The sequence below is a fragment of the Choloepus didactylus genome, chromosome 7 (assembly GCF_015220235.1).
Source record: "Choloepus didactylus isolate mChoDid1 chromosome 7, mChoDid1.pri, whole genome shotgun sequence".
Lineage (NCBI taxonomy): Eukaryota > Metazoa > Chordata > Mammalia > Pilosa > Megalonychidae > Choloepus > Choloepus didactylus.
This window is the reverse complement of record NC_051313.1, coordinates 21,105,140-21,128,602: the sequence shown is the minus strand read 5'-3', so window position 1 is coordinate 21,128,602 and position 23,463 is coordinate 21,105,140. Positions and strand designations below refer to the sequence as shown.

Here is a 23,463-nt window from a genome sequence, read left to right as displayed (position 1 = left end):
TTTTAAGATGTTAGTTTTTCATTCGTTCAACAAACATCAAAGTCAACAAAAAATTGACTGACAATTTATTAACCACTTGAGATATAAAAATGGTCATTATCTTCAAGGGGCTCATGTTTAATAAAGAAGTCAGACTTGCAAACAGATAATTTCAGTGCATGTGATAAATTCAATAATAGTTGTACAAAATATGGGGGAAGGAGCAGTTAACTTTCTGGAGGTAGTCAGAGAATTGGTAGTGGGTGTGCAACATATTGAAGAGCAAATAGTTCACAAGGTTTAAAAGAAGATGGGACATACAGGCAGGGAGAATACAGAACTATCAAGGGAGTTTTGGAGAATTATGAGTAATTTGGTAAAAGTAGAATATTAACCTCTGGGACTGATTGTGGGAGAAAAATTGGACTAGAGTGTTATTTAGGGTCCAGATCATTAAGGCCCTTGAATATTTCCTGAGGACCTCTGCCTTTACGGTATAGCCTGGGAAAGGAATATGATCCATATTGCCTTCTAAATATATCCCACAGAGACTAGATGTATGAATTTGAAAGTGATACTGAAGCAAGATAATTGGTTAGACTGAACATTAGTCCAGGAGAGAAATAATGGAGGTCCAAACTTGGACTGTAGAAATGGGGAAACAGTAGAGGATACTGGAATCAGCAGTGTTTAGGGATTAAAAGTTGACAAAATTTGATGTAGTTGGTTGGGAGAAGGGAGTGAGAAAAAGGGTTTTGTCTTTTTCACCAGGATGGTTCAGTGGCCAGAACATGGAAGCTAAGAAATCACATTGTGAGATTCATGCAGAGTTGGGGATTTATGGACTATGTGTAGGTAAGAGACCAAGGTATGAGGGGCTCAGTGGTTCTGTTAGAAAAGAAGGTAAAATGATTGGGTTCTAGGTTGTACAGGGAAGGAAATGAAATCAGGAACTGAATAAAGGAAAGGAGGTGGACCAAGGAAGCCCCAGTGAGATTAAAGGGCAGGTGTGGGAGAGTGAACAAGTGAACTGGGAGGATCAGAGCTTGTGATTTGGAAGTGGGATTAAGATTTCAGGGAGGCGGCAGTCTTAGATGGCAAGTTTCATATAAGGTTATGATATTTTGTTGCTGGACGGAGGTGAAGTTGACTGAATTGGGGATTTTAGGAATTGAAAAGCAAAGACAGTGTTTCTCAAATTGCATTTGATGGACTGCTTGTATCAGTAGTATTTAGGATGGGATTCCTGGGCTTCAGCCCACACCTACTGGCCTGGAATCTCTAGAGAGTGTGTATTTTTTTTTTTTTTTATTCAGTTTTTTTGAGATACATTCACATATCGTACAATCATCCATGGTGTACAGTCAACTGTTCACAGTACTATCATATACTTGTGCATTCATCACTCCAATCTTTTTTTTTGAACATTTACCTTATACCAGAAAAAGTAAAAAATAAGAATAAAAAATAAAAAGTAAAAAAGAAAACCCAAGTCTCCCTCCCCTCCCGTTTTTCATTTAGTTTTTATCCCCGTTTTTCTACTCATCCATGTATACACTGGATAAAGGGAGTGTGATCCACAAGGCTTTCACAATCACACTGTTACCCCTTGTAAGCTACATTGTTATTCAGTCATCTTCAAGAGTCAAGGCAACTGGGTTGCAGTGAGAGTGTATTTTTAACAAGCAGCCTTAGTAATTCTGATCAATAGAAGTTTAGGTGAGTTTACAAACCTCAAAGTTAGGTGTTGGATTTCTCATTCTCAAGGATATTTAAATAGGCCTATAGTGATGTCAAAACTTAGGGTGTAGAGGATGACCAATAGTGAGAAGATGTGAGTGCCTTTAACATTGAGAGTAGCTGTAGGTAGGGTATTGTGGAGTGTACCATATAGCTGATGGTAGAGACTTCAAAGAATATATGTTTTTGTGAAGAGTAATGATGTTGGACTAGTAGAATGTCTCCTTCTGTCCTGTAGATAGGAAGTGAATTGGTGTGTGTGAAATGGACAGCTTCTGTTTTGAGTAGGCTGCAGGGGCTGGGGGGAAGTGAGTGGAGTCTTCTGTGAGGCCATTGAAATTGTAGGCCCCTAGTGGGTAAAATAAAAGGATTGGGAAGAAAGTCAGCACAGTGGAGTCCATGTCACATAAAGGCTATGTTGGGAAGTCAGAGAGTAAAAGAAAAATCGAGGTTATTGAGAAACTGTTTTGTCAGTTAGTTTTGACATTTCTCCAGTTTTGAAACAGATTGTTGTTTGTTCTGTTAAACATTTGTGGAGTAAGTTGGCTTTATTTAGGAGCCATATATGGTATTAAAAATATGTATCTTTAAATGCTAGAATCTCAAATATCTTAGGGATATTTATACTGTGAGGGGCATATGGAGCTAAAAGAAAATTCAAATCTCTTATCTCATGGTACCATAAGATCTGTCATCACTTTAGTCATCATGTATGCAATCCAAGTAAATTCTTTGTAATATGGTGTTCCTCCTGCAGTGGACATGGTGAAGTGGAGGGAGGAAATGCCAGTTGAGAGGAAAGGATTAATGGATGAGATGGTGGTTTTGGTTGGTGCCTCTGAATTCCCTGGGTAAGACACATCTTGAAAGAAGCTTGGCTTAATGGTTGTAAACTTAGGTATACAGTTGTTTGATGCTGTAGCTAGTAGTAAGTCCCATTGGACATGATAACTTTGTCTTTGCACACATTACCTTCTTGTACCAAGGCTGTGGCTGCTGGATATCTTCAGTGTTAAAGATGGGCTGTTTTATTTTTTTGTTGTTACTTACCAGAAATTATAGAAATTATTTCACTTTTAAGATGAAATTTACCACTGAATTTTGTTAAAAGAAAGGATCACACATAATTGACTGGTTTTGTTCATTTTAGTCTGTAGAGAACTTGATGTGGGGATGTTTTCTTTTTGCAACACAGACAAAGAATGAACCAGCAGTGGAAGAGAAAATACTACAGGCTGGTTGATTGCTGGTGAAGATGTTTTATTTTTGTGGCAGGCATCTGTGGGATCTATAACAGAAATGTAAGTATAGCATCATGGTCTTTTCACAGCTGCAGTTAATCAGGTATACTGGTATAAAATGCAGTAAATTAAGTATCTGTCACGTACTAATTTATTCAAAATGAGCATTTGTATTGAGTTTTGATGCTTTATTGAGTTAATTTTATATGTATTCAATTATTAATAAGAGAGTTCCAAGAATCTCCTTAGGAAATAACTGTAAAAGGCGGAACTGAAAACAATTTGCTCGTGGAGGGCTAAAAAACTGGAATGATCTTCACGTTCTCTAGGTTCTATCTCTTCTCTTTACGTAGGAATGTACTTAACCAACAAAGGCAGCCAGTACACAGCTTTTATATATTCTTATGGCTGTAAGTACACACATGAACAAGATTGAGAAAGGGACTTTTGGGTTACAAAACACTGGTTACTAAAAGTTGTTTGAATGAATTAAAGGAATTTTCTTCATATAGTAATTGATTTTTTTAAAAAATTTAATTACATTATTGCTTTCCATTCATATTTACCATTATTATTATCCCAGGTTTTACTCCTTGTGTTCCTATCATTTGGTCTTTGTGGAATGTGCTTTAAAGTCCTAAACTACTTTGAAGTTGCCTGTATTTAATTTCATTTTATTATTGATGAAAAGATTTTCATGGTGAACATCATATTTCTGTCTTCCAAAGTAATATGAACACTATCCAACTTGATGTCATCAATGAAAAATGCAGTGAACACTTTTCCCATTCTGTTTGGTGATTGTAACGTTTAAAATACTGGACCAAAGACTGTACCTTGTAATTACCATTTCACATGTTCTTCCAGATTGACATGTAACTACTGTTATCTGTTCTTTTAGTATAATATTTTGGCTATATACTCTCCTTAAAAGCATGACCTTGTCTTTCCTAGTCAATGTTGAGAATTTGATAAAAGAAAATTGATACCAGTAATCATTTTTCTTTAAAATCAGGGCAAATGTATATGTTATTTAAGTTCATATCCATATATATAGTTTTATAATTTATACATATAACTATATAGTATATAGATCTGTCTGTCTATATGTAGTTTTGTTTTTTCAATTCTATATGTCAAGTAGTCTGGGTGCGGAGAGTGTAAGGTGCCTGCCATCATGAAACTTAATATGGTCTAGTAAGCAAGAGAGACACATAGAATAAGCAATTAAGCAAAGTGGGACAAATACCATATAGAGGTAACAAAGTGCTGTTGGAACCCAGAGGAGGAGATTAATTCCATCTGAAGGATTCAGAGTGTACTTCAGTGACCAGAAGAACTTTTTAGCTTATCTTTAAGAAGAAATGGAATTTTAATAGACTGAGAAAATTAGGAAATACTTTTCAAACCACAGGAATGAGGAGGGGCACAGATACCTAAATGTCACAGCATTTTAGGGAAGTCAGGGAGTAATCCTAGCTGGAAAAGTAGAGTTGTGGGAAAGAGACTTCAGAGTAAGTAGAGGGAAAGTGTGTCTTCTGAGTACCTACTCTGTTGCCAGGTGCTGACTGGGTGTTTTACTTGTATTACTGAAATAACTATGAAATACAGTAGTGGCCTCGTCTACTGATGAAGAAACAGAATTAGAGCGATTAAGTCACTTGGCCTAGGCCAGTGTTTACCTAGTTTCTCTGAGAATAATCCCCTTGGGCACTTGTTAAAAACACAGATTCCTAGACCCTAATCCAGACCCTGAGTACAAATTTCCAGGAGAGAGCACACCAGTTAATTCTCACCTTCAAGGAAGTTTAGGAAATGCTGTCCTAACATTATAGAATGAATGATGGAGCCAGGATGTTAACTAGTCTGTTTTACTCTAAAGACTGCATCAGTGTTCTTAAAAGCCAGTGCTTAGGAATTTGGATTAGATTATGTAGAGAGTAGGAAGCTATTGAAGATGGAGGACTAATTAGACATAATTGAACTAAGGAAAGACTGACGGGAGAGAAAACTGAAGTCAGAGAGGTCAGATAGAGGTCAGTATTTTGTACTAGACAGTGTGTTCAGGAGGACTGAATCAGGGTCAGAGGCTTTGGGAATGAAGGGGGCACACATATTCTAAAGAAGTTTCTGTCATAGAATAGAGAAATAGGCAAGGGATAGGGGATCCCTGAGATGACTCTAGGTTTTATCCAAGTTAGAGAACAGAGGAAGAGGACCCATCTTTAGGGGAGCAGATAATTTGTTTAAAATTATGTTTAATTTCAGGCGATTGGAGGATATTTTAAATACAAAGTTGGAAATATGGGTCTTGGGTGAAGCAGTTCTGGATATTATGGGAGTCATGTAGCTATATATATGTAAATTTGAAATATTCAGTAGATTTTCTAGGTATAGAGTGGGGTGTGACCATTGGGCTACCCACAGAGCCTTGTGAGGAATACTTACATTTAAGGGAGCTAGAGAAGACTGAAAGAAATGAAAGAGAAACAAGACATGGGAGAGAGTTCTATTATGGAAATGAAGAATATAAAGTTTAGAAAAACAGCAGGTAGCTAGTAGTATTTGATGCAATGAGATCAAATAGATTGAGATTGAAAAAGGCCATTAGATTTAGCATGCTAGCTAATTTTGATATTTAGGAAGAGAATATTGATCAAAGTCTTGGAGCCATTGGGGATAATTGAAGGGTTGGCTTTGAAAACAACTAGTGGTACTCCATCCTGAGCCAGGGGGCATGATGATAAGTACATGAAGATAAAGGTATTCAGAATTCGATTTTAGCATACCTAATTTCTCAGTGATATCTGTTCACCAGGAAGTTAAAAGTTTTTTCATTGACCCTGGGAGACTAGAGAAAGAAAGTTGTGTTGGCTGAGTAAAAAAGTATTGCCAATAGACTTGAAGGTCCAGGCAAGATAGGAAACCAAAATAGCTAATTAGTGTATGGTCCTCACAACTTTTGCATAATACAATTCCCTGCTAAAGTAGAAATTTTCATGAGTTGAAGAGTAACTTTTTTAGGTCTTCTCCTTGTTTGACCCTCCTTTCTTGCAACTGTCCGCCCTCTTGACTTTTGTAGTGGTATTTTCTCCTGATCTGCATCCCTCTGTGACAATTCCTTATGTCCTTTGCAGGCTCTTGTGCCTCATTTTGAATGTTGGAGTAATCCAGGGTTCTGTGGTTGGCCCTTTTGTCTGCTCTCTACAGGTTTAACTTGGCCATTCATTCACTTTCGTAACTCTAAGGACCATGTATGTGTTGGTCACTTATCAGACTTTTTTCAGCTTAGATTTCTTCAAAGTATCAATCTGGTAAATTCAACTGCCAACTAGCTGTCACTATCTGGAGTTTCTATAAATATCTGAAAGCCATTATGTCTGAGACAGAACTCTTCTCAGATTTGAAATCTTGGTGTCACCATCCATCAGTGACCAAATGCTTTAATTTGTTTCCTTAGTATTTCTTATAGCCCACTTTTGGAACCTTACATCAGCACTCCCTGTCCTCCAGGTTTGTTTTTTGTTGGTTTGTTTGGCCTCACTTCTTTCCACCTAACTAAGCCTTTCTCTACACTGCTATCTGAATGATCTTGAGAACTTACTAAACTGTCACTTTCTGAAGCCTCTCAGTCAATTCTTGTTGCCTTCTTAGGGATACCTATGTTTCATGGAGATTCTTTTTTTTTTCCCATGTTTTCTTTTTATTGTGAAGTTTAATATGTATACATAACAGTGGTAGCTTTCGATGTATGATTTCACAAGTCGTTAGCTTACCTAATCTCAAATCTCAAAGAATGTCATGGGCCACAGTTCCACAACTTCAGCCATTGCCATTATTGTAAAATATAACACACATACAGAAGGGAGTCATCTCTCGATGTATAGCTCAACAAGCAGACATATAGGTAATTTCAAAAATTGTTATGGGTTATAGTTCCACAATTTCAGTTCTTTCCTTATTAAGCAATACAAGGTATAAGCAGAAGGGTGAATGCCATCAAGGCACAATTCCACAAGCAGCTGTAGAGCAAATCCCAAGGGATGCTGTAGGCTACAGATCCACCATGTCATTTACCTCCTTCCAGCCATTCCAACACCCCAGCATCCAAAAATATATACATATAACTATATAAAGTTTCAGTATTCATTGACCTTTGTTCAATCTTGTTTGTTGCTACTCCTTCCTCTCAATCTCTTTCTCCATCTTCAGGGGTGTCTAGGCAGTGAGGACCCTAACTTTTTCATGTTAAAAGGGGGTGTCGACAGTATGGGGAAGGGGGCTGCACCTGATAGTTGATCTTAAAGAGGCTGTTGTCTCTGGGTTTTAGGACCTGTCTGGTATAGGAATACTTTAGTGGATTTAAGTTTCTGAAAGATAAAACTTAGTGAGTGCATCTTTCATAGAATCTCAGGTAGAGACCTAGGCATTTGGGGACTACTTTTGGTAAGGGCATGGTATGCTGTGGCCATTTGGGATATCTAGCTTGAGCTTGCATAAAAGAAACCTCCAGGATAGCCTCTCAACTGTATTTGGGATCTCTCAGCCACTGTGACCTCAGCTTGTTACCTTTCTTTTTTTCCCCCTTTTTGTCAAGTAGGCATTTTCAGTCCCTCACTGCCAAGGCCCTGGGAATCATGTCCCACATCACCAAGGAGATTCATTACCCTGGGAGTCATGTCCCTCTTCGGGGCAGGGGGAGGTAAATGAATTTGTTTGCCCAGTTGGGCTTAGAGAAAGAAAGGCCACATCTGAGCAGAAAGAAGTTGCTGGAGGTACCCCTTTAGCATAATTATAGGAGGGTTCAGCCTCCTATTTACAATCCTAAATTTCAGAAGAGCAAGTCTCCAGTCAAGGGCTTGATTTATTAATTAGTGGGTTTCTAACTTGGCTTAATATGTATCCTATCCCAAGATAAACCATCAGTTTCTTACATTATCTTCACTTAGTTGTACAATCATCATCACTCTCAACTTTAAACAGTTATCATAACGTAATACATCCCAAAGCTCTTACCAGCTGCTAATTATTCATCTTTAGTATTAGTGTAGGGTTGGTAAGATATTCCTATTAAATGTAGTCATTAATATGTAATGGGTAGTTTTTCCATATCACTCTGTTGTTAACCCCCTGCAGCAGTATCATACCTTGTAAATATATCATGCTAACACTTATTTAGGTTTGTGGTGCTACTGTCTGGGTTATTTGCCTTTAAACAACCATTTACAAACATGTTCACCTTCAGTGCATCACTAATACGTGTAATTCCATTAATGAACCCCTGACCATTCACGTACCATTAAGATCACTCTCGTTATCACATTTGTACGTATTGTTCCCCCTTCACTAGGTTCTGACTATCTCTAGGTCCCCTGTATTCTACATTTTAAGACACTTATTTTACATTTTTCACAGAGTTCACATTAGTGGTAACATACAATATCTCTCCTTTTGTGTCTGGCTTATTTCACTCAGCATTATGCCTTCAAGTTTCATCCATGTTGTCATACATTTCACCACCTCGTTCCTTCTTACTGCCACGTAGTATTCCATCATATGTAAGCACCACATTTTGTTTATACATTCATTTGTTGAAGGACATTTGGATTGTTTCCTTCTCTTGGCAATGGTGAACAGTGCCGCTATGAACATCGGTGTGCAAATATCTGTTTGTGTCACTGCTTTAAGATCTTCTGGATATATACCGAGAAGTGAAATTGCTGGATCGTAGGGTAACTTGAATATCTAGTTTTCTGATGAACTGCCAAACTGTCCTCCGGAGTGGCTGTACCTTTATACAGTCCCACCAACAATGAATGAGAATTCAATTTTTCCATATCCTCTCTAGCATTTGTAGTTTCTGGTTTGTTTTATGGCAGCCATTCTGATTGGTGTGAGATGATATCTCATTGTGGTCTTGAGTTGCATCTCCCTAATAGCTAGGGATAATGAACATTTTTTCAAGTGTTTCTTAGCCATTTGTATTTCCTCTTCAGAGAAATGTCTTTTCATATCTTTTGTGCATTTTATAATTGGATGGTTTGTACTATTGTTTATATATGCCAGATATCAGTCTCTTATCAGATACATGGTTTCCATATATTTTTTCCCATTGAGTTGGCTGCCTCTTTACTTTCTTGACAAATTCCTTTGAGGTACAGAAACTTTTAAGTTTGAGGAGTCCCCGTTTATCTGTTTTTTCTTTTGTTGCTTGTTCTTTGAGTGTAAGGTCTAAGAAGAGACCTCGTGATACTAGGTCTTGACGATCTTTCTGTACATTATCTTCTAGGAGTTTCATGGTACTGTCTCTTATATTGAGGTCTTTGATCCACTTTGAGTTAATTTTTTTGTAGGGTCCTCTTTCATTCTTTTGGATATGGATATCCAGTTCTCCCAGCCTCATTTGTTGAAGAGACTCTTATGTCCCAGTTCAGTGGATTTGGGGGCCTTATCAAAATCAGTTGACCATAGATCTGGGGGTCTGTTTCTGAATTCTCAGTTTGATTCCATTGATCAATGTGTCTGTCTTGTGCCAATACCATGCCGTTTAGCCTACTGTGGCTTTTTGGCTTCAAAGTCTCCTAGGAAGTGTAAGTCCTCCCGCTTTGTTTTTCTTTTTTAGAATTTTTTTTTTTTTTTTAGCAGTTTGAGGCATCTTTCCTTTCTAAATAAATTTGATAACTAGCTTTTCCAATTCTGCAAAGTAGGTTGTTGGAATTTTGATTGGAATTGCATTTAATCTGTAGATCAGTTTGGGTAAGATTGACATCTTAACGATGATTAGCCCTCTTATTCATTAACATGGAATATTTTTTCATCTCTTTAGGTCCCCTTCTATTTCTTTTAGTAAAGTTATGTATTTTTCTGTATAGAGGTCTTTTACATCCTTGGTCAAGTTTATTTTAGGTACTTGATTTTTTTTAGTTGCTATTGAGAATGGAATCTTTTTCTTGAGGGACTTGTCACTTAGGTCATTTCTATTGTTTAGGAGTATTACTAACTTGTGCATTAATCTTGTATCCTGCCACTTTGCTAAATTAGTTTCTTAGTTCAGGTAGCTATGTTGTTGATTTCTCAGGGTTTTCAAATACAAGATCATATCATCTGCAAATAATGACAGTTTTACTTTTTCCTTTCCAATTTGGATGCCTTTATTTCTTTGTCTTCCCAGATTGCTCTGGCTAGAACTTCTAGCACAGTGTTGAATAACAGTGGTGACAGCAGGCATCCTTGTCTCGTTCCTGATCTTGGAAGGCTTTCAGTCTCTCAGTGTTGAGTACTATGCTGGCTGTGGGTTTTTCTTATATGCCCTTTATCATATTGAGGAAGTTTCCTTCAATTCCTACCTTTTAAAGAGTTTTTATCAAATAAGGATGCTGAATTTTGTTGAATGCTTTTTCAGCATCTATTGAGATGATCATTTATTTGATTTTTACAATTTGATTTGTTAATGTGTTGTATTACATTGATTGATTTCTTATGCCGAACCAGCCTTGCATGCCTGGACTGAACCCCACTTGGTCATGGTGTATGATTTTTTAATGTGTCTTTGGATTCGATTTGCAAGTATTTTGTTGAGAATTTTTGCATCTATATTCATTAGGGAAGTTGGCCTGTAGTTTTCCTTTCTCGTAGCATCTTTATCTGGTTTCAGTATTAGACTGATGTTGGCTTCATAAAATGAGTTAGGTAGTGTTCCATTTTCTTCAATTTTTTAAAGAGTTTACGTAGGTTCGGTGTCAGTTCTTTTTGGGAAGTTTGGTAGAACTCCCCTGTGAGGCCATCTGGCCCTGGGCTTTTATTTGTAGGAAGCTTTTTGATGACTTACTGGATGTCTTTACTTGTGATTGCTTTGTTAAGGTCTTCTATTTCTTCTTTGGTCAGTCTAAGTTGTTCGTGTGTTTCCAGGAAATTACCCATTTCCTCTGAATTATCTGGTTTGTTGGCATACAGTTGTTCATAGTATCCTTTTACGATTTTTAAAATTTCTTTGGGATCCACATTAATGTCTCCTCTCTCATTTATTGTTTTGTTTATTTGAGTCATCTCTCGTTTTGACTTTGTTAGTCTAGCTAAGGGCTTGCTGATCTTGTTGATCTTCTCAAAGAACTAACTTTTGGTGTTATTTATTCTATTGTTTTTTGTTCTCTATGTCATTTCTGCTTTAATCCTAGTTATTTTCTTCTACTTGCTTTAGGATTAGTTTGCTGTTCATTTTCTAGCTTCTTCTGTTGTTCCATTAGTTCTTTGATTTTAACTTTCTTCCTTTTTAATGTATGCCTTTAGAGCTATAAATTTCTCCCTCAGTACTGCCTTTGCTGCATCCCTTAAGTTTTTATATGTTATACTCATCATTTTCATTCGTCTCTTGATACTTTGCAATTTCTCTTGCAATTTTTTCTTTGACCCACTGGTTGTTTAGAAGTGTGTTGTTTAACCTCCAGATATTTGTGAATGTTCTAGATCTTTGATGGTATTGACTTCTAGTTGTATTCCACTGTGATCAGAGGATGTGCTTTGAATAACTTCAATGTTTTTAAATTTATTGAAGCTTGTTTTATGCCCCAGCATATAATCTATCCTGGAGAAAGCTCTGTGAGCACTAGAGAAGATTGTATATCCTGGTGATTCGGAATGTAATGTTCTGTATATGTCTGTTAAGTCTAATTCATTTATCACATTGTTTAGGTTCTCAGTTTCCTTATTGGTCTTCTGTGTGGTTGATCTGTCTATAGGGGAGAGTGCTGTATTGAAGTCTCCCACAATTATTCTGGAAACATCTATGGCTTCCTTCAGTTTTGCCAGTGTTGTCTCATGTACTTTTGGAGCACCTTGATTGGGTGCATAAACATTTATGATTGTTATTTCTTCTTGGTGAGTTGTCCCTTTTATTACTATTTAAAGTCCTTCTTTGTCTCTTATGACATTCTTGCATTTAAAGTCTATTTTGTCTGAAATTCGTATTGCTGCCCCTGCTTTCTTTTGGCTGTAGGGTGCATGGAATATTTTTTTCTATGCTTTCACTTTCAATTTCTTTGCATTGCTGGGTATAAGATGAGTCTCTTGTAAGGAACCTATTGATGATTCATATTTTTTATCCATTCTGCCATTCTGTATCTTTTAATTGGGGAGTTTAATCCGTCGCATTCAGTGTCATTACTGTGAAGGCAGTTCTTGAATCAGCCATCTTATCCTTCGGTTTTTATTTATAAGATGTATTTTTTGCCTTCTCTCTCGTTATTTCCTTTAAGGTACCCTTATGAAAACTCTTCAGTTTTTTGCCCTTCTCCAGACTTCTCTCTCCTTTCTTTTTTTCTCAGCCAGTAGAGCTCCCTTTAGTTTTCTTGTAGGGCAGGTCTCTTGTCAGTAAATTCTCTCAGCATTTGTTTGTCTGTGAAAATCTTAAGTTTTCCCTCAGTTTTGAAGGAGAGCCTTGCTGGATAAAAAATTCTTGGCTGGCAGTTATTCTCTTTCAGAATTTTTAATATGTCATACTACTGCCTTCTCACCTCCATGGTACCCTCTGAGTAGTCACTACTTAGTCTTGTGGTGTTTCCCTTGTATGTGGTGAATAGCTTCTCTCGTGCTGCTTTCAGAACTTTCTCCATCTCTTTTGTATTTCATCAGATTATTTCTCAGAGTGGGTTTATCTTGATTTGTTCCCTTTGGAGTTCCTTGGGCATCTTTGATTTGCGTATCTATGTCATTTAGCAAGGTTGGGAAGTTTTCCCCAACAATTTCTTTTAATAGTCTTCCTAGTCCTTTACCCTTCTCTTCCCCTTCTGGAACACCAGTGATTCTTACATTTGTGCGTTCCATGTTGTCCATCATTTTCCTGAGCTCCATTTCAAATTTTTCAATTTTTTTCACCATTCGTTCTTTTGTGCTTTCAGTTTCCATCACACTGTCTTCAAGTTACCTAATTCGTTCTTCTGCTTCTTCAAATCTGGTGTTATGTGTCTCAAGAATCTTTTTAATTTGATAAATAGTATCTTTTATTGCCATAAGATCAGCTGTTTTTTTAATTTACTCTTGCAGATTCTTCTTTATGCTCTTCTAGGTCTTCTTCATGTCCTTTATATCCTGAGCCATGATACTGATGTTTGTGAGTACTTCTTTGATTAATTGTTCCGAGTTCTGTGTCTCCTGGTTTTTTAATTGGGCTTTTGGGTTATCCGTATTTTCTGGTTTCTTTATCTGCTTTATAATTTTCTGTTGTTTTTGGCCTCTTGGCATTTGCTTATCTTGATAGGGTTCTTTTAGGATATGGCACCTCTTAGCCTCAAGCCAGTTCTCCCCAACTTCATTCGTGTACTGAGTGGGGGCCCAAACCATGTGGAGGTCCAGTCAGTGCACCAGTTTTCCACGTGCAGTGGGGACCGCCAGCCCTTGGGTAGGAAGCATTCCCTGTGCAGTTTGGCACAGTGGTCCTGGCCATTCTGGGGCTGCAGGTGGAGTACCCTGGGGCTGCAGATCTGCATATCTTCACCCTTTGGCTCAGATTTCCCACAGTCTGTCTCTGCTTTGGGCCCACAAGTCCCTGGGATTGGGGGAGGGCTCTTGGCACTTCTATGTAGCACTCCGTGTGGCACACACTGCGGGCTTCCATGGAGGAAGAATGGGTGCCGTCACAAGCCTAACAAATCCTGAATTCCCTCAAGGAAGCTCTCAGCCATGGCACTGTGAAGGGTTGTCTCCCGGCCAGCTGCAAATATGGCTTCTTGGGGCATGAAAGTACCCCGTTCCACAATCATCTGCCTGCTCCAAAGGCCAGTTCCTGGCACAGGGGCTCTTGGGTGTGGGTCTGCAAAGGGTTATCACTCATGCCAGGTATTGAAGAGGGCGCCAGGGGCATGGAAGGGTACTCCCTACCACACTCGACTGTGGTTCTGGCTGTCTGCTCCCTGGCGGCTTTCTGGGCCAAACACTCACCTGTCTCCAAACGCTGCCTCTCAATTTCTTTCTCCAAGTATACAGTCATTATGGGTGTAGAAGTACCTGCCCAGCCAGTGGAACCCTGGAGCTGCTGTTCTGGGGCACTTTCTGTCCTTTAGCTAATGTTTTTCACGGAGGAGAATTTTGCTCTGTCTTTCCTAATCCGCCATCCTCATGGAGATTCTTTAATCCTGTGAAATTAAATGTAAAATTTCATCAAATTCATAGTTAATGTGTACTCTAAAAATGTTTAAGAACCATTGGCCTTTGAAATGAAAATCTAACCTTATTAATATAACACACTGTTCAGGAGCTTTGCAGCATCTCTCCTAAAAGCTTCTATTCCCTCTTTGCAAGTAAACCTTTCCTGCTTTGTGTTCCCTGGTATCTATTATGCCAGTCATAAGACAAGTAAGTAATGCATGTATTCATTAATGTAACTCGTCCCTACACTTTGATAGCAAGTATTGTTATTGTGCATCTCCTTCCTTTAGTGCCATGGGCTTAGTAAATACACAAATAGTTTCTCCCATTGTCCAGAATTGAAGCTGAGCAAAGAAAAATACTGAAAGTGACAGAGAGCTCTTGCTATAAATTCCGATTCTTCCTTTATCAGTCTGTGAAATTTCTTACAACTTGTTAATTTTTCCTAAAATTATTTATTGTAGATCTTAATCCTTGGATAGCCAAAATTATTTTGGAGGCAATTTGTAGTGGTTAACGCATGCAGATGCTGGAGTCATAGTGCCTAGATTTGAATGAAGCTGGTTCAGTCATTTATTAGCTATGAGTTTGTGGCTTTCGGCATATCTTGTAAACTTTCAGTACCTTAGTTTCCTCATCTGTAAAATAAGGAAAATGATTGATTTTATAGGGCAGTGTGAGGATTAAATGTAAAGTGGTTCAAACAGTACCTGGCACATTATTATAATCAATAAATGCTATTTATTATGTTTATATTTTAATATAAAAATGTTCATCAACAAACACTCAACAGGTACTAAACACCTACCATTTCTAAGACACTGTGCAAGGTGAAAAGTAAGAAATTCTGTCATAAGGTCTTATGAATTGGTGGTGGTTATAATTTAAATCTTAAAGTTTTATTTATAACTTGTATTAAACTTCAAGATCAATTTTAAAGCGATAGGTTAACTTATTCTTTGTTGGCGTTTTCATGTTTGTAATTGGATTTTGAGCCTATAGTTAAAAAAAACTGATTTTTTTTCTTTTATTTTTTTCTTTTTTATTTTTTTTATTAAATTCAGTTTTATTGAAATACATTCACACACCATACAATCATCCATGATATACAATCCACTGTCCACAGTATGATAACATAGTTATGCGTTCATCACCACAGTCTATCTCTGAACATTTTCCTTACATCAGAAAGAACCAGAACAAGAATAAAAAATAAAATGAAAAAAGAACACCCAAATCATCTCCCCATCCCATCCCATTTGTCCTTTAGTTTTTATCCCCATTCCTCCACTCATCCATACACTAGCTAAAGGGGGTGTGATCCACAAGGTCTTCACAATCACACTGTCACCCCTTGTAATCTACATTATTATATAATTGTCTTCAGGAGTCCAGACTGCTGGGTTGGAGTTTGGTAGTTTCAGGTATTTACTTCTAGCTATTACAATACATTAAAGCCTAAGAGATGTTATCTATATAGTGCATAAGAATGTCCACCAGAGTGACCTCTCGACTCCATTTGGAATCTCTCAGCCACTGAAACTATTTCGTCTCATTTTGCATCCCCCTTTTGGTCAAGAAGATACTCTCAGTCCCACGATGCCGGGTCCACAATCATCCCCGGGAGTCATACTCTGCGTTGCCAGGGAGATTTACACCCCTGGGAGTCGGGTCCCACGTAGGGGGGAGGGCAGCGAGTTCACCTGTCCAGATGGCTCAGTTAGAGAGAGAGAGGGCCACATCTGAGCAACAAAGAGGTACTCAGGGGGAGACTCTTAGGCACCATTACATACAAGTTTAGACTCTCCTTTGTGGTAATGAGCTTCATAAGGGCAAGTCCCATGCTTGAGGGCTCAGCACATCAAACCGCCAGTCCCAGTGTTTGTGACAACATCAACACCAGTCCAGGTGAGGATGTCCAACACATCCGCACCTTTCTCCAGATCCTCGGGGCTGGGGAGGGGGAGGCTGTAAATATATTTTTTATTATCTGTCCAAATTACTCTGGGATGTGTCACTATTTCACTCCAGCCTATACTAACCTACCGTATCTCACTTCCTATTCAAAGTTCCGTGCAGTTGTGGTGTTTGAACAAATCGACTGTAGAGTTGTACCGTTTAGAAAATTTAGATCCTGCACCAAATAGATATCTATTCCCTTGGTCTCATATGAAAGTTGAAGTTTTAAAACACAATCAGTTTCAACCTTTACCCTTTGGCCTGGCTTGCCCTGGTCTTAACCAGACCTGCTTCATTCATATCACTAATTGAAGTCTGGGCTCTTTTTCAGCTTTTTTTTTTTTTTTTTTTTTTCTTGACAGTGGCTGTATGCACTAATACTGACATTCATATCTGCCGAGCTCTAGCTCTGAGTTTCAGGTGTCTCAGAGATATGCATTGTTCCAGAGACCAATCAGGTATACGCTAGGAGATCAGCATCTCAAAGTTTAGAGATAGGCCTTACAATTCAGGGATAGAGTTAACTGCTGTAAGAGCTTACAATCTAGGGACTATTACAATTATTGTGTCCACGTTAGGCTATGTTCTAAGATTCAATTCTGAGTTTACACATTGTAGTTAGTCCATATTGGTGAGGCATCATCCCTCTCACCATATTTTCTCCAACGCTTTTACTCCTATATATATTTTTTCCTACGATTTTATAGAGTTATATTCACATACCATACATTTATCCACAGTGTACAATCAGTTGTTCATGGTATCATCATAAAGTTGTACATTTATCACTACAGTCAGCACTTGAACATACTGAGTACTACAAGAAAAATTGTTTTTTTTTTTTTTTAGCAATAAGAAGAAATGATAAAAAGAAAAATAACATGTCATACAATACAATATACTACTAAGGACAGCAAATAACACCACTACCAAGAATCCCATATTACTCCCCTATAACCCCCTCTCATATACATTTAGCATTGGCATATTGCCTTTGTTACATTTCATGGAGGTATATTACAATGTTACAGTTAAAAAAAACTGATTTTTAATCTTTTGAATTTCTTTTTCTTCAGTATTAGATCTACTAAAGACCTTTTTTATTTATAGTAACTTTGCCTTACTTTTGACTAGACGTCTTCAAGAAGGTTAAACAAAATCTGAGTACTTTGAGATTTCCTCTCAGACTGCCCATATCCCTCTACATTTTGGTCTTCAAGTTACATGTTTTATATATGGGGAGAAGAGTGAGATTTATGCTTAAAAGTTATAATATCACAGGTAAAAGTCTTTGAAATTGAGTGATACATTTACTATGTTCATTAGCAGAGTTGGATTAATATCCATCCAAATTTCCATGGATGAAATTATTCTTAATTTTCTAACAGGAAATAAATTCCATTTTCACAGTGATCTCCACAATTTTCCAAGACATTGATTAGAAAGAGAAGACTACTCTTTAAGTAGCATTAACTCTTCCTTGTTCTAAAAAGGGGTGGGGGGCATTTCTTAGTGATGCACTGATGTAATGGTATGATTCTCGCACATGCGCAGATTTAGCCTTTAAGCTATTTGAAGATCATTGAAACTATGCAAACTAGATAATTTGTATGGTATGTTAAAATTGTAATGAAAATAGCACTGAAGTATATGTTATAGTACATCTTGTCTATTTTATGTGCCTCATCTGGAATTATTACCTAAGTTTTTCTCCTGTTTTTTAGTGGGTGATAGACTAACAGTATACTTGGTAGGCTAAGCAAAATCAGAATTTAAACTTTTCTATGGCCAATTGATAGTTTGGCCTACTTCAAATGAAGTAATGAATTTTCTAATGATGTACATTTAGTTGTCTGGTGTCTGTTAGCAGCTTTCCTTTGAAATTTATCCAACTTTACTTCATCCTAATGAGGGAACCAGAACACCTGCCCAGAAAGAATTATTTTGACTTTCCAAGTATGGTGTTTCATCCCCTAGGATGATAGATAGTTTTGAAGTTTTATATTTAGATTCATTCATATATACAAGAGTGTTATATAGGATGCTGGTCATATTGAGCAGAGTGGTGAGTAATGGTTTTAGACTGAAAACTTTATTTTTTGTAGATAAGTCAACTGCATCTGATGGAGAACTGTTTTTGGGTCAGTTTTTCTTAAACATGGTGGGGTTTGGGATTGCATGTTTAAAAGTATAGCATTAGTTCAAATTACGTGTTGGCTGTCTTGTTTACATTTTACCAGACTTTTATTTTTCTTTTTAAAAATTTTAAATTTGCTACCCTGTCCTTTGCCTGGGAAGTACATGGACATTTTAGAATGTGGACTTCTTTTATCTAAGATGTCGCTTTTATTTATTCAGAGTAATGGTGAGCATTTGCCTGTTTCTCCATTTTGTCATATGAATAGAATCGAATATCTTTCTTACTCAGTTACTTGTTGATGGATGGCTTTCATGTTTTCCTTTCGTTAAGTGGGGCTTTAAATAAATATGAGGATTTTAAAAAAGATTTTCAAGAATTTCATTGACATCTAATTTCTTTGACCTAAGTTGAAGTCATGGAAGAATAGACATATTGATTGTTCTCCCATACTACACCAATTTTTCTTTTTATTACCAAAATGTTTAACGTTATCCCTTAAAGCTATGCTGTTTTCTATTCCTGAGATTGACCTGTATGTAGTTTTACCAGTAAAAAGAAATAGGTATACTGTATGATCAGTAAGTATTAGGCATTGTAGAGGAGGCTTTAAAATACAGTTTTATGCTTTTATTTACGTAATTTGTTGTGGCTTCCCAGTAATGAGTCAGAAGCGAGCATTGCTGCCATTTTACTGATGAGAAAACTGGAGTTCCCAGAGGTACAGTATGTCTGTGAATGAGTGAGTGAGATTTTCCTTGTAACCTCTTAATGGATCACTGGGCATTGTTTTTAGCATTTAACAGACTTGAATGTCAAGTACATAGCCTGTGATAAGATTACCTAAGGCTGACAAAACTATTCTTAATTTTTTGCCAGATAGCAACTGAAATATATGGTACTCTTTCTCGTGCCATTTGGGGAAATACTAAGATTTGTGTATTTTAACAAATGCATTTGTGTTTTTGAGACTAACGTGGTATGTACAGCTAGTTCTTTTCGTAAGAATAGCTGGGGGATGTTAATTTGGTCAAGAAGCATGTGCTTTCACATGTAACTTATATTGTTTTAAGTTACAGGCTCTTTGAGAGTAAGGTCTTAGCTCTACTATTTCATAGCTCCTGTAATGCCTAACACATAATAAGAGATTACATTTGGTTGATTTATAACTTTCTACAGGTTAGGAAAAAGTTGATGTTCTTTTCTAGTTTCTATAAACTAGTTTCTGGTAAACATTGACTGAAAAATAATTAAAGGTTGAAAAAGAGTTTAGAAAAATGGCATTAAAATGGTGGAAATATATGCTTTTGACCTGAAATCACTGTGACGCCACAGTAAATTATGTAAATGAAGCATAAAACTTATTTTAAAGCCTCCTCTGCAGTATCTAAGTGTTTTCTATCTGCTAAAACAAAATACTATACAGCAGGTTAGCTTAACAATGGGAATTTATTGGCCCATGGTTTTAAGGCTAGAAGTCCAAAATTGAGGCATCAGTAATGCAGTGCCTTCTCTCAGAAGACTGGAGTTCTAGGCCTGGCTAGCACTCATCCATGGGTCCTTGGCTTTTCTGTCATATGGCAATACACCTGGCAATGTCTTCTTTCTCTGCTAGGTTCCACTGACATCCAGCTTCTGGGTGCACCCTGTTCTCTCTCTGTGGCCTTCTCCACAAAGCCTCCAGTAATAGGATTAAGACCCATCCTAATTCATTTGGGCCACACCTTAACTAAAGTCACCTCTTCAAAAGGTCCTATTTACAGTGAGCTCATACCCACAAGAATAGATTGATTAGAACACAGTTTTGGGGGTACATAATTCCAAGCCACTATACTAATTGATCACCTCTTTCCAGTGATACTGTGTGTTGCTTCCTTTTTTAAATAAGTGCAAGCTCTTAAAAAATTTTTATCATTTTTCAACATTGCTGTTGAGGAATCAAGGAGACAGAAAAAGCAGTAAGAGAATAGGGCTTGTTTGATTAGATGTGCTAAAAGCCTAAGACTATTGGCGTTTTTTGTTTGTTTGTTTTAGACTGTGGCTTGTTTATTAAAATTGTGGTGAAAAAATGGGAGTCCTAGAGAGGCTGACAGAGGTGGGGGCTGAGGTGCGAGGCCTGTATTCAGGGTTTTCACGTCTTCTTCAGCTCTCTCTTTTGTTGGTCCCACTCTGGAAGAGGCTGGGACTCCCATTGGCCAAAGACAGCCATGACCTGTTGTGTGGTGGGGTAGCTTGGGGTGCCTTAGCTGGCCCCCCCTTTTTGAAAGATCTTTCTGACATTGCTTTTTACCAGCAGCTCTTTGGTAACCACAGGAGTGGCTCCATTCATCTCGGACTGCTTCTGTTGTTTCTTCTGATGCTTTGGGGTCTTGGCAGGGGTGCTGGGGCTCATGGCAGGGGTGTTAGTGGCAGGGCTCTTGGCAGCAGGCCTCCTGTTCACCAGGGACTGGGCCAGGACCTTGACCTTCATCCTTTTCTTTCTCCTCTTCTTGCCTGAGCTGGGGGGTTGCTCCCCACCAAGGGCTGCATGCTTGGCCTCTTGCCTTGCTCTGTGGTTTCTTCTGGCTCATGTTTCTTATGCTTCTTGGTCTTCTGTAGGAATCCCTTTTTTTCCTCCCACTTCATGCCAGTGGGGTTCTAAGGGGCACCAGTGACTTCCTTGGCATCTTTGTTCTCTTTCTTGGGGCACAGGACTCCGAGGAACTTTAGGGCCTGCCAGTTGAGGTGGTAGATGCAACTGGAGCTGGTTGAGTGCTCCTCCTACTGCAGGCTCTGCTGCAGGCTTAGCTGGAGGCCCTGCAGTACACCCAGGACCAAGGTCAGGTCAGAGGCCGGATTCTGGTGATGTACAGTCCTGAGTAGTGCAGTAGGCGGCTCTATGGAGGACAGATCCTCAGTGACTTTAGCTAGGATCTGACCACTAAACTTTCCTCTCATGGGGTCTTCAAAGCACAGCCTCAGTTCCTGTGTGGACACGGCCTTCTGGAGCAGCAGACAGGCGTGGGTCTGCTGGCAGGGCCATGCTGGGCCTGTCATGTGCTGAGAGTATTGTATTTTAAGGTGTGGTTGTTAATAAACATTTTTATTAACTATCCCTTTTATAACCACTGGATTCATTTTTGAGGGCTTGCTCATGGAAAATAACAAAGGTCCTTATAGTGATTAAATTCTAAATTCTGAATGTCTTACATTTCAAATACAACAAATTGGTTTAGCAAAGTTGTCACTTATTTTAAATAGCACTTAACTCATGGTTTCAAATCTCTGAGATCTTCACCTCTGTTTCTCACTTTTAACTATTATTGGTCTACTCTCTCCACTGTTTTCTCCCCTTTAATGTCTGATTTCCTATTCCTGTAGGATAAACTCAAATCATATTTTTTTTACTAGGGTACAGTAAGGCTTTCATTATTTGGCTTGTCTTTAATCTTCTTCTCTTGCTATTCCATTGCTTATATGACTCACTGCCTGTACATGTCTTTGCCTAGAATCTCAGCTCTCCAGTCACCCACCTCCACACTTTTTAACCTAACTCCATCCTCTCATCTCTCTTTGTCTTGATTACTTTTAGTAAATATCTTTAACATATATGTTATTGCAGGGATCAGGCCATACTGCAAATCTGTGCTTAAAAAGTGGATATGTGTCTTATTCATCTTTAGATCAATACTTACCATTATATGTGGACCATTCTAGATGATTAGTAAATGCTTATGAAATTGATAAGGCCGAAAAAGTTCCAAAGTTTTAAATCAGTGTTTCAGCTCAATATGACCAGTTTGAAAAATCTTTTTTTCTCTCCCTCCATCCTCTTTACCTTTATTTCCTTTTCTTCCTTGCTGTAATGGCCCTATATTATTGTAACTTTTATGGAGCTTTAGGATTAAAGAGTGTTTTTTGTTTTTGTTTTTGTTTTACTTTTTTGCTTTTATCTTTCTCAACTAAGCTTGTAAACTCTGATTTTCAGGCAAGAAAATTTAGAGTTTATAGTGCCTAAGGTCATCATACAATTAATAAGGGAGACTTAAGATTCAGGATTTTAGATTTCTTGTCTGGCATTGATTTCACACCACCTGCCTTATTTCAAGTTCTCTCTCCCTTGGCTGGCTGCAACTTTGTTTTGTTTTGTTTTGTTTTTTAATGCAATTTTATGGAAATATGTCACACAGCATAGAAACCATGTAAAGTATACAATCATTGGTTCACAGTGTCATCACATGGTTGTGCATGTAGCCCCAGGATCAAGTTTAGAACATTTTCATTACTCCAGAAAAATAAAAAAGGAAGCTCTAATCCTCCCATACTCCTTATTCCCCCATATTGTTGACCCATAGTATTGGTGTGGTATATTTTTTACTGTTGATGAAAGAGTATTAAAATATTACTGTTAACTATAATCCATAGTTTGCAATAGGTACATTTTTTTCCCATGTACCCCTCTATTAGTAACTCCTTATAATAGTGCTGTACATCTGATCTAGTTCATGAAAGAACTTTTTTATATTTGTAGTTAATTGTGGACATTGTCCACCACACGGTTCACTGTTATACATTCCTGTGTTTTAACCTCCAACTTTACTGCTGGTGACATACATGACTCTCAACACACACACACACCACTTAGTCCTGTTAATGGTTCTCACAATAACATACTACTCTCACCTCTGTCCATTTCTAAATGTTTAAGTTCACCCTAGTCAAACGTTCTGCACATATTAAGCAACCACTCCCTGTTCTTAAGCCTCATTCTATATCCTGGTAACCTATACTTTTTTTATTTTATGTCCATGAGTTTACATATTATAATTAGTTCATATCAGTGAGATCATAAAATATTTGTCTTTTTGTGTCTGACTTCACTTAACATAATGTCCTTAGAGTTCATCTATTTTGTCACATGCTTCAGGACTTCATTCCTCCTTATTACTGAATAATATCCCATCATATGTATATACCATATTTTGTTTATCCATTCATCTGTTGATGGACACTTGGGTCATTTCCATCTTTTGGCAATTGTTGAATAATGCTGCTATGAACATTGGTGTGCAAATGTCTGTCTGCATCCCTGCTTTCAGATCTTCTGGGTATATCTCAAGTAGTGGGATTGCCAGGTCATAAGGCAACTGTATACATAGCTTCCTGAGGAACCGCCAAACCATCCTCCACAGCAGCTGTACCATTTTGCATTCCCACCAGCAGTGAATAAGTGTTTCAGTTTCTCCATAGCCTCTCCAGCACTTGTAGTTGCCTGTTTGTTTATTAGTG

The 23,463-nt window shown here is 37.8% G+C and overlaps 1 protein-coding gene across 1 annotated transcript in view; it reads left to right on the top strand.

Annotated features, from left to right (window-relative positions):
- The window catches only part of RNF146 (ring finger protein 146), a 35,458-nt gene that overhangs the window by 7,734 nt on the left and 4,261 nt on the right, over nt 1-23,463 (top strand). Inside the window, exon 2 of the mRNA XM_037842114.1 lies at nt 2,915-3,020. Coding sequence (XP_037698042.1) covers nt 3,019-3,020 — 2 coding nt within the window. The 5' untranslated portion in view covers nt 2,915-3,018. The remainder of the gene's footprint in view (nt 1-2,914; nt 3,021-23,463) is intronic.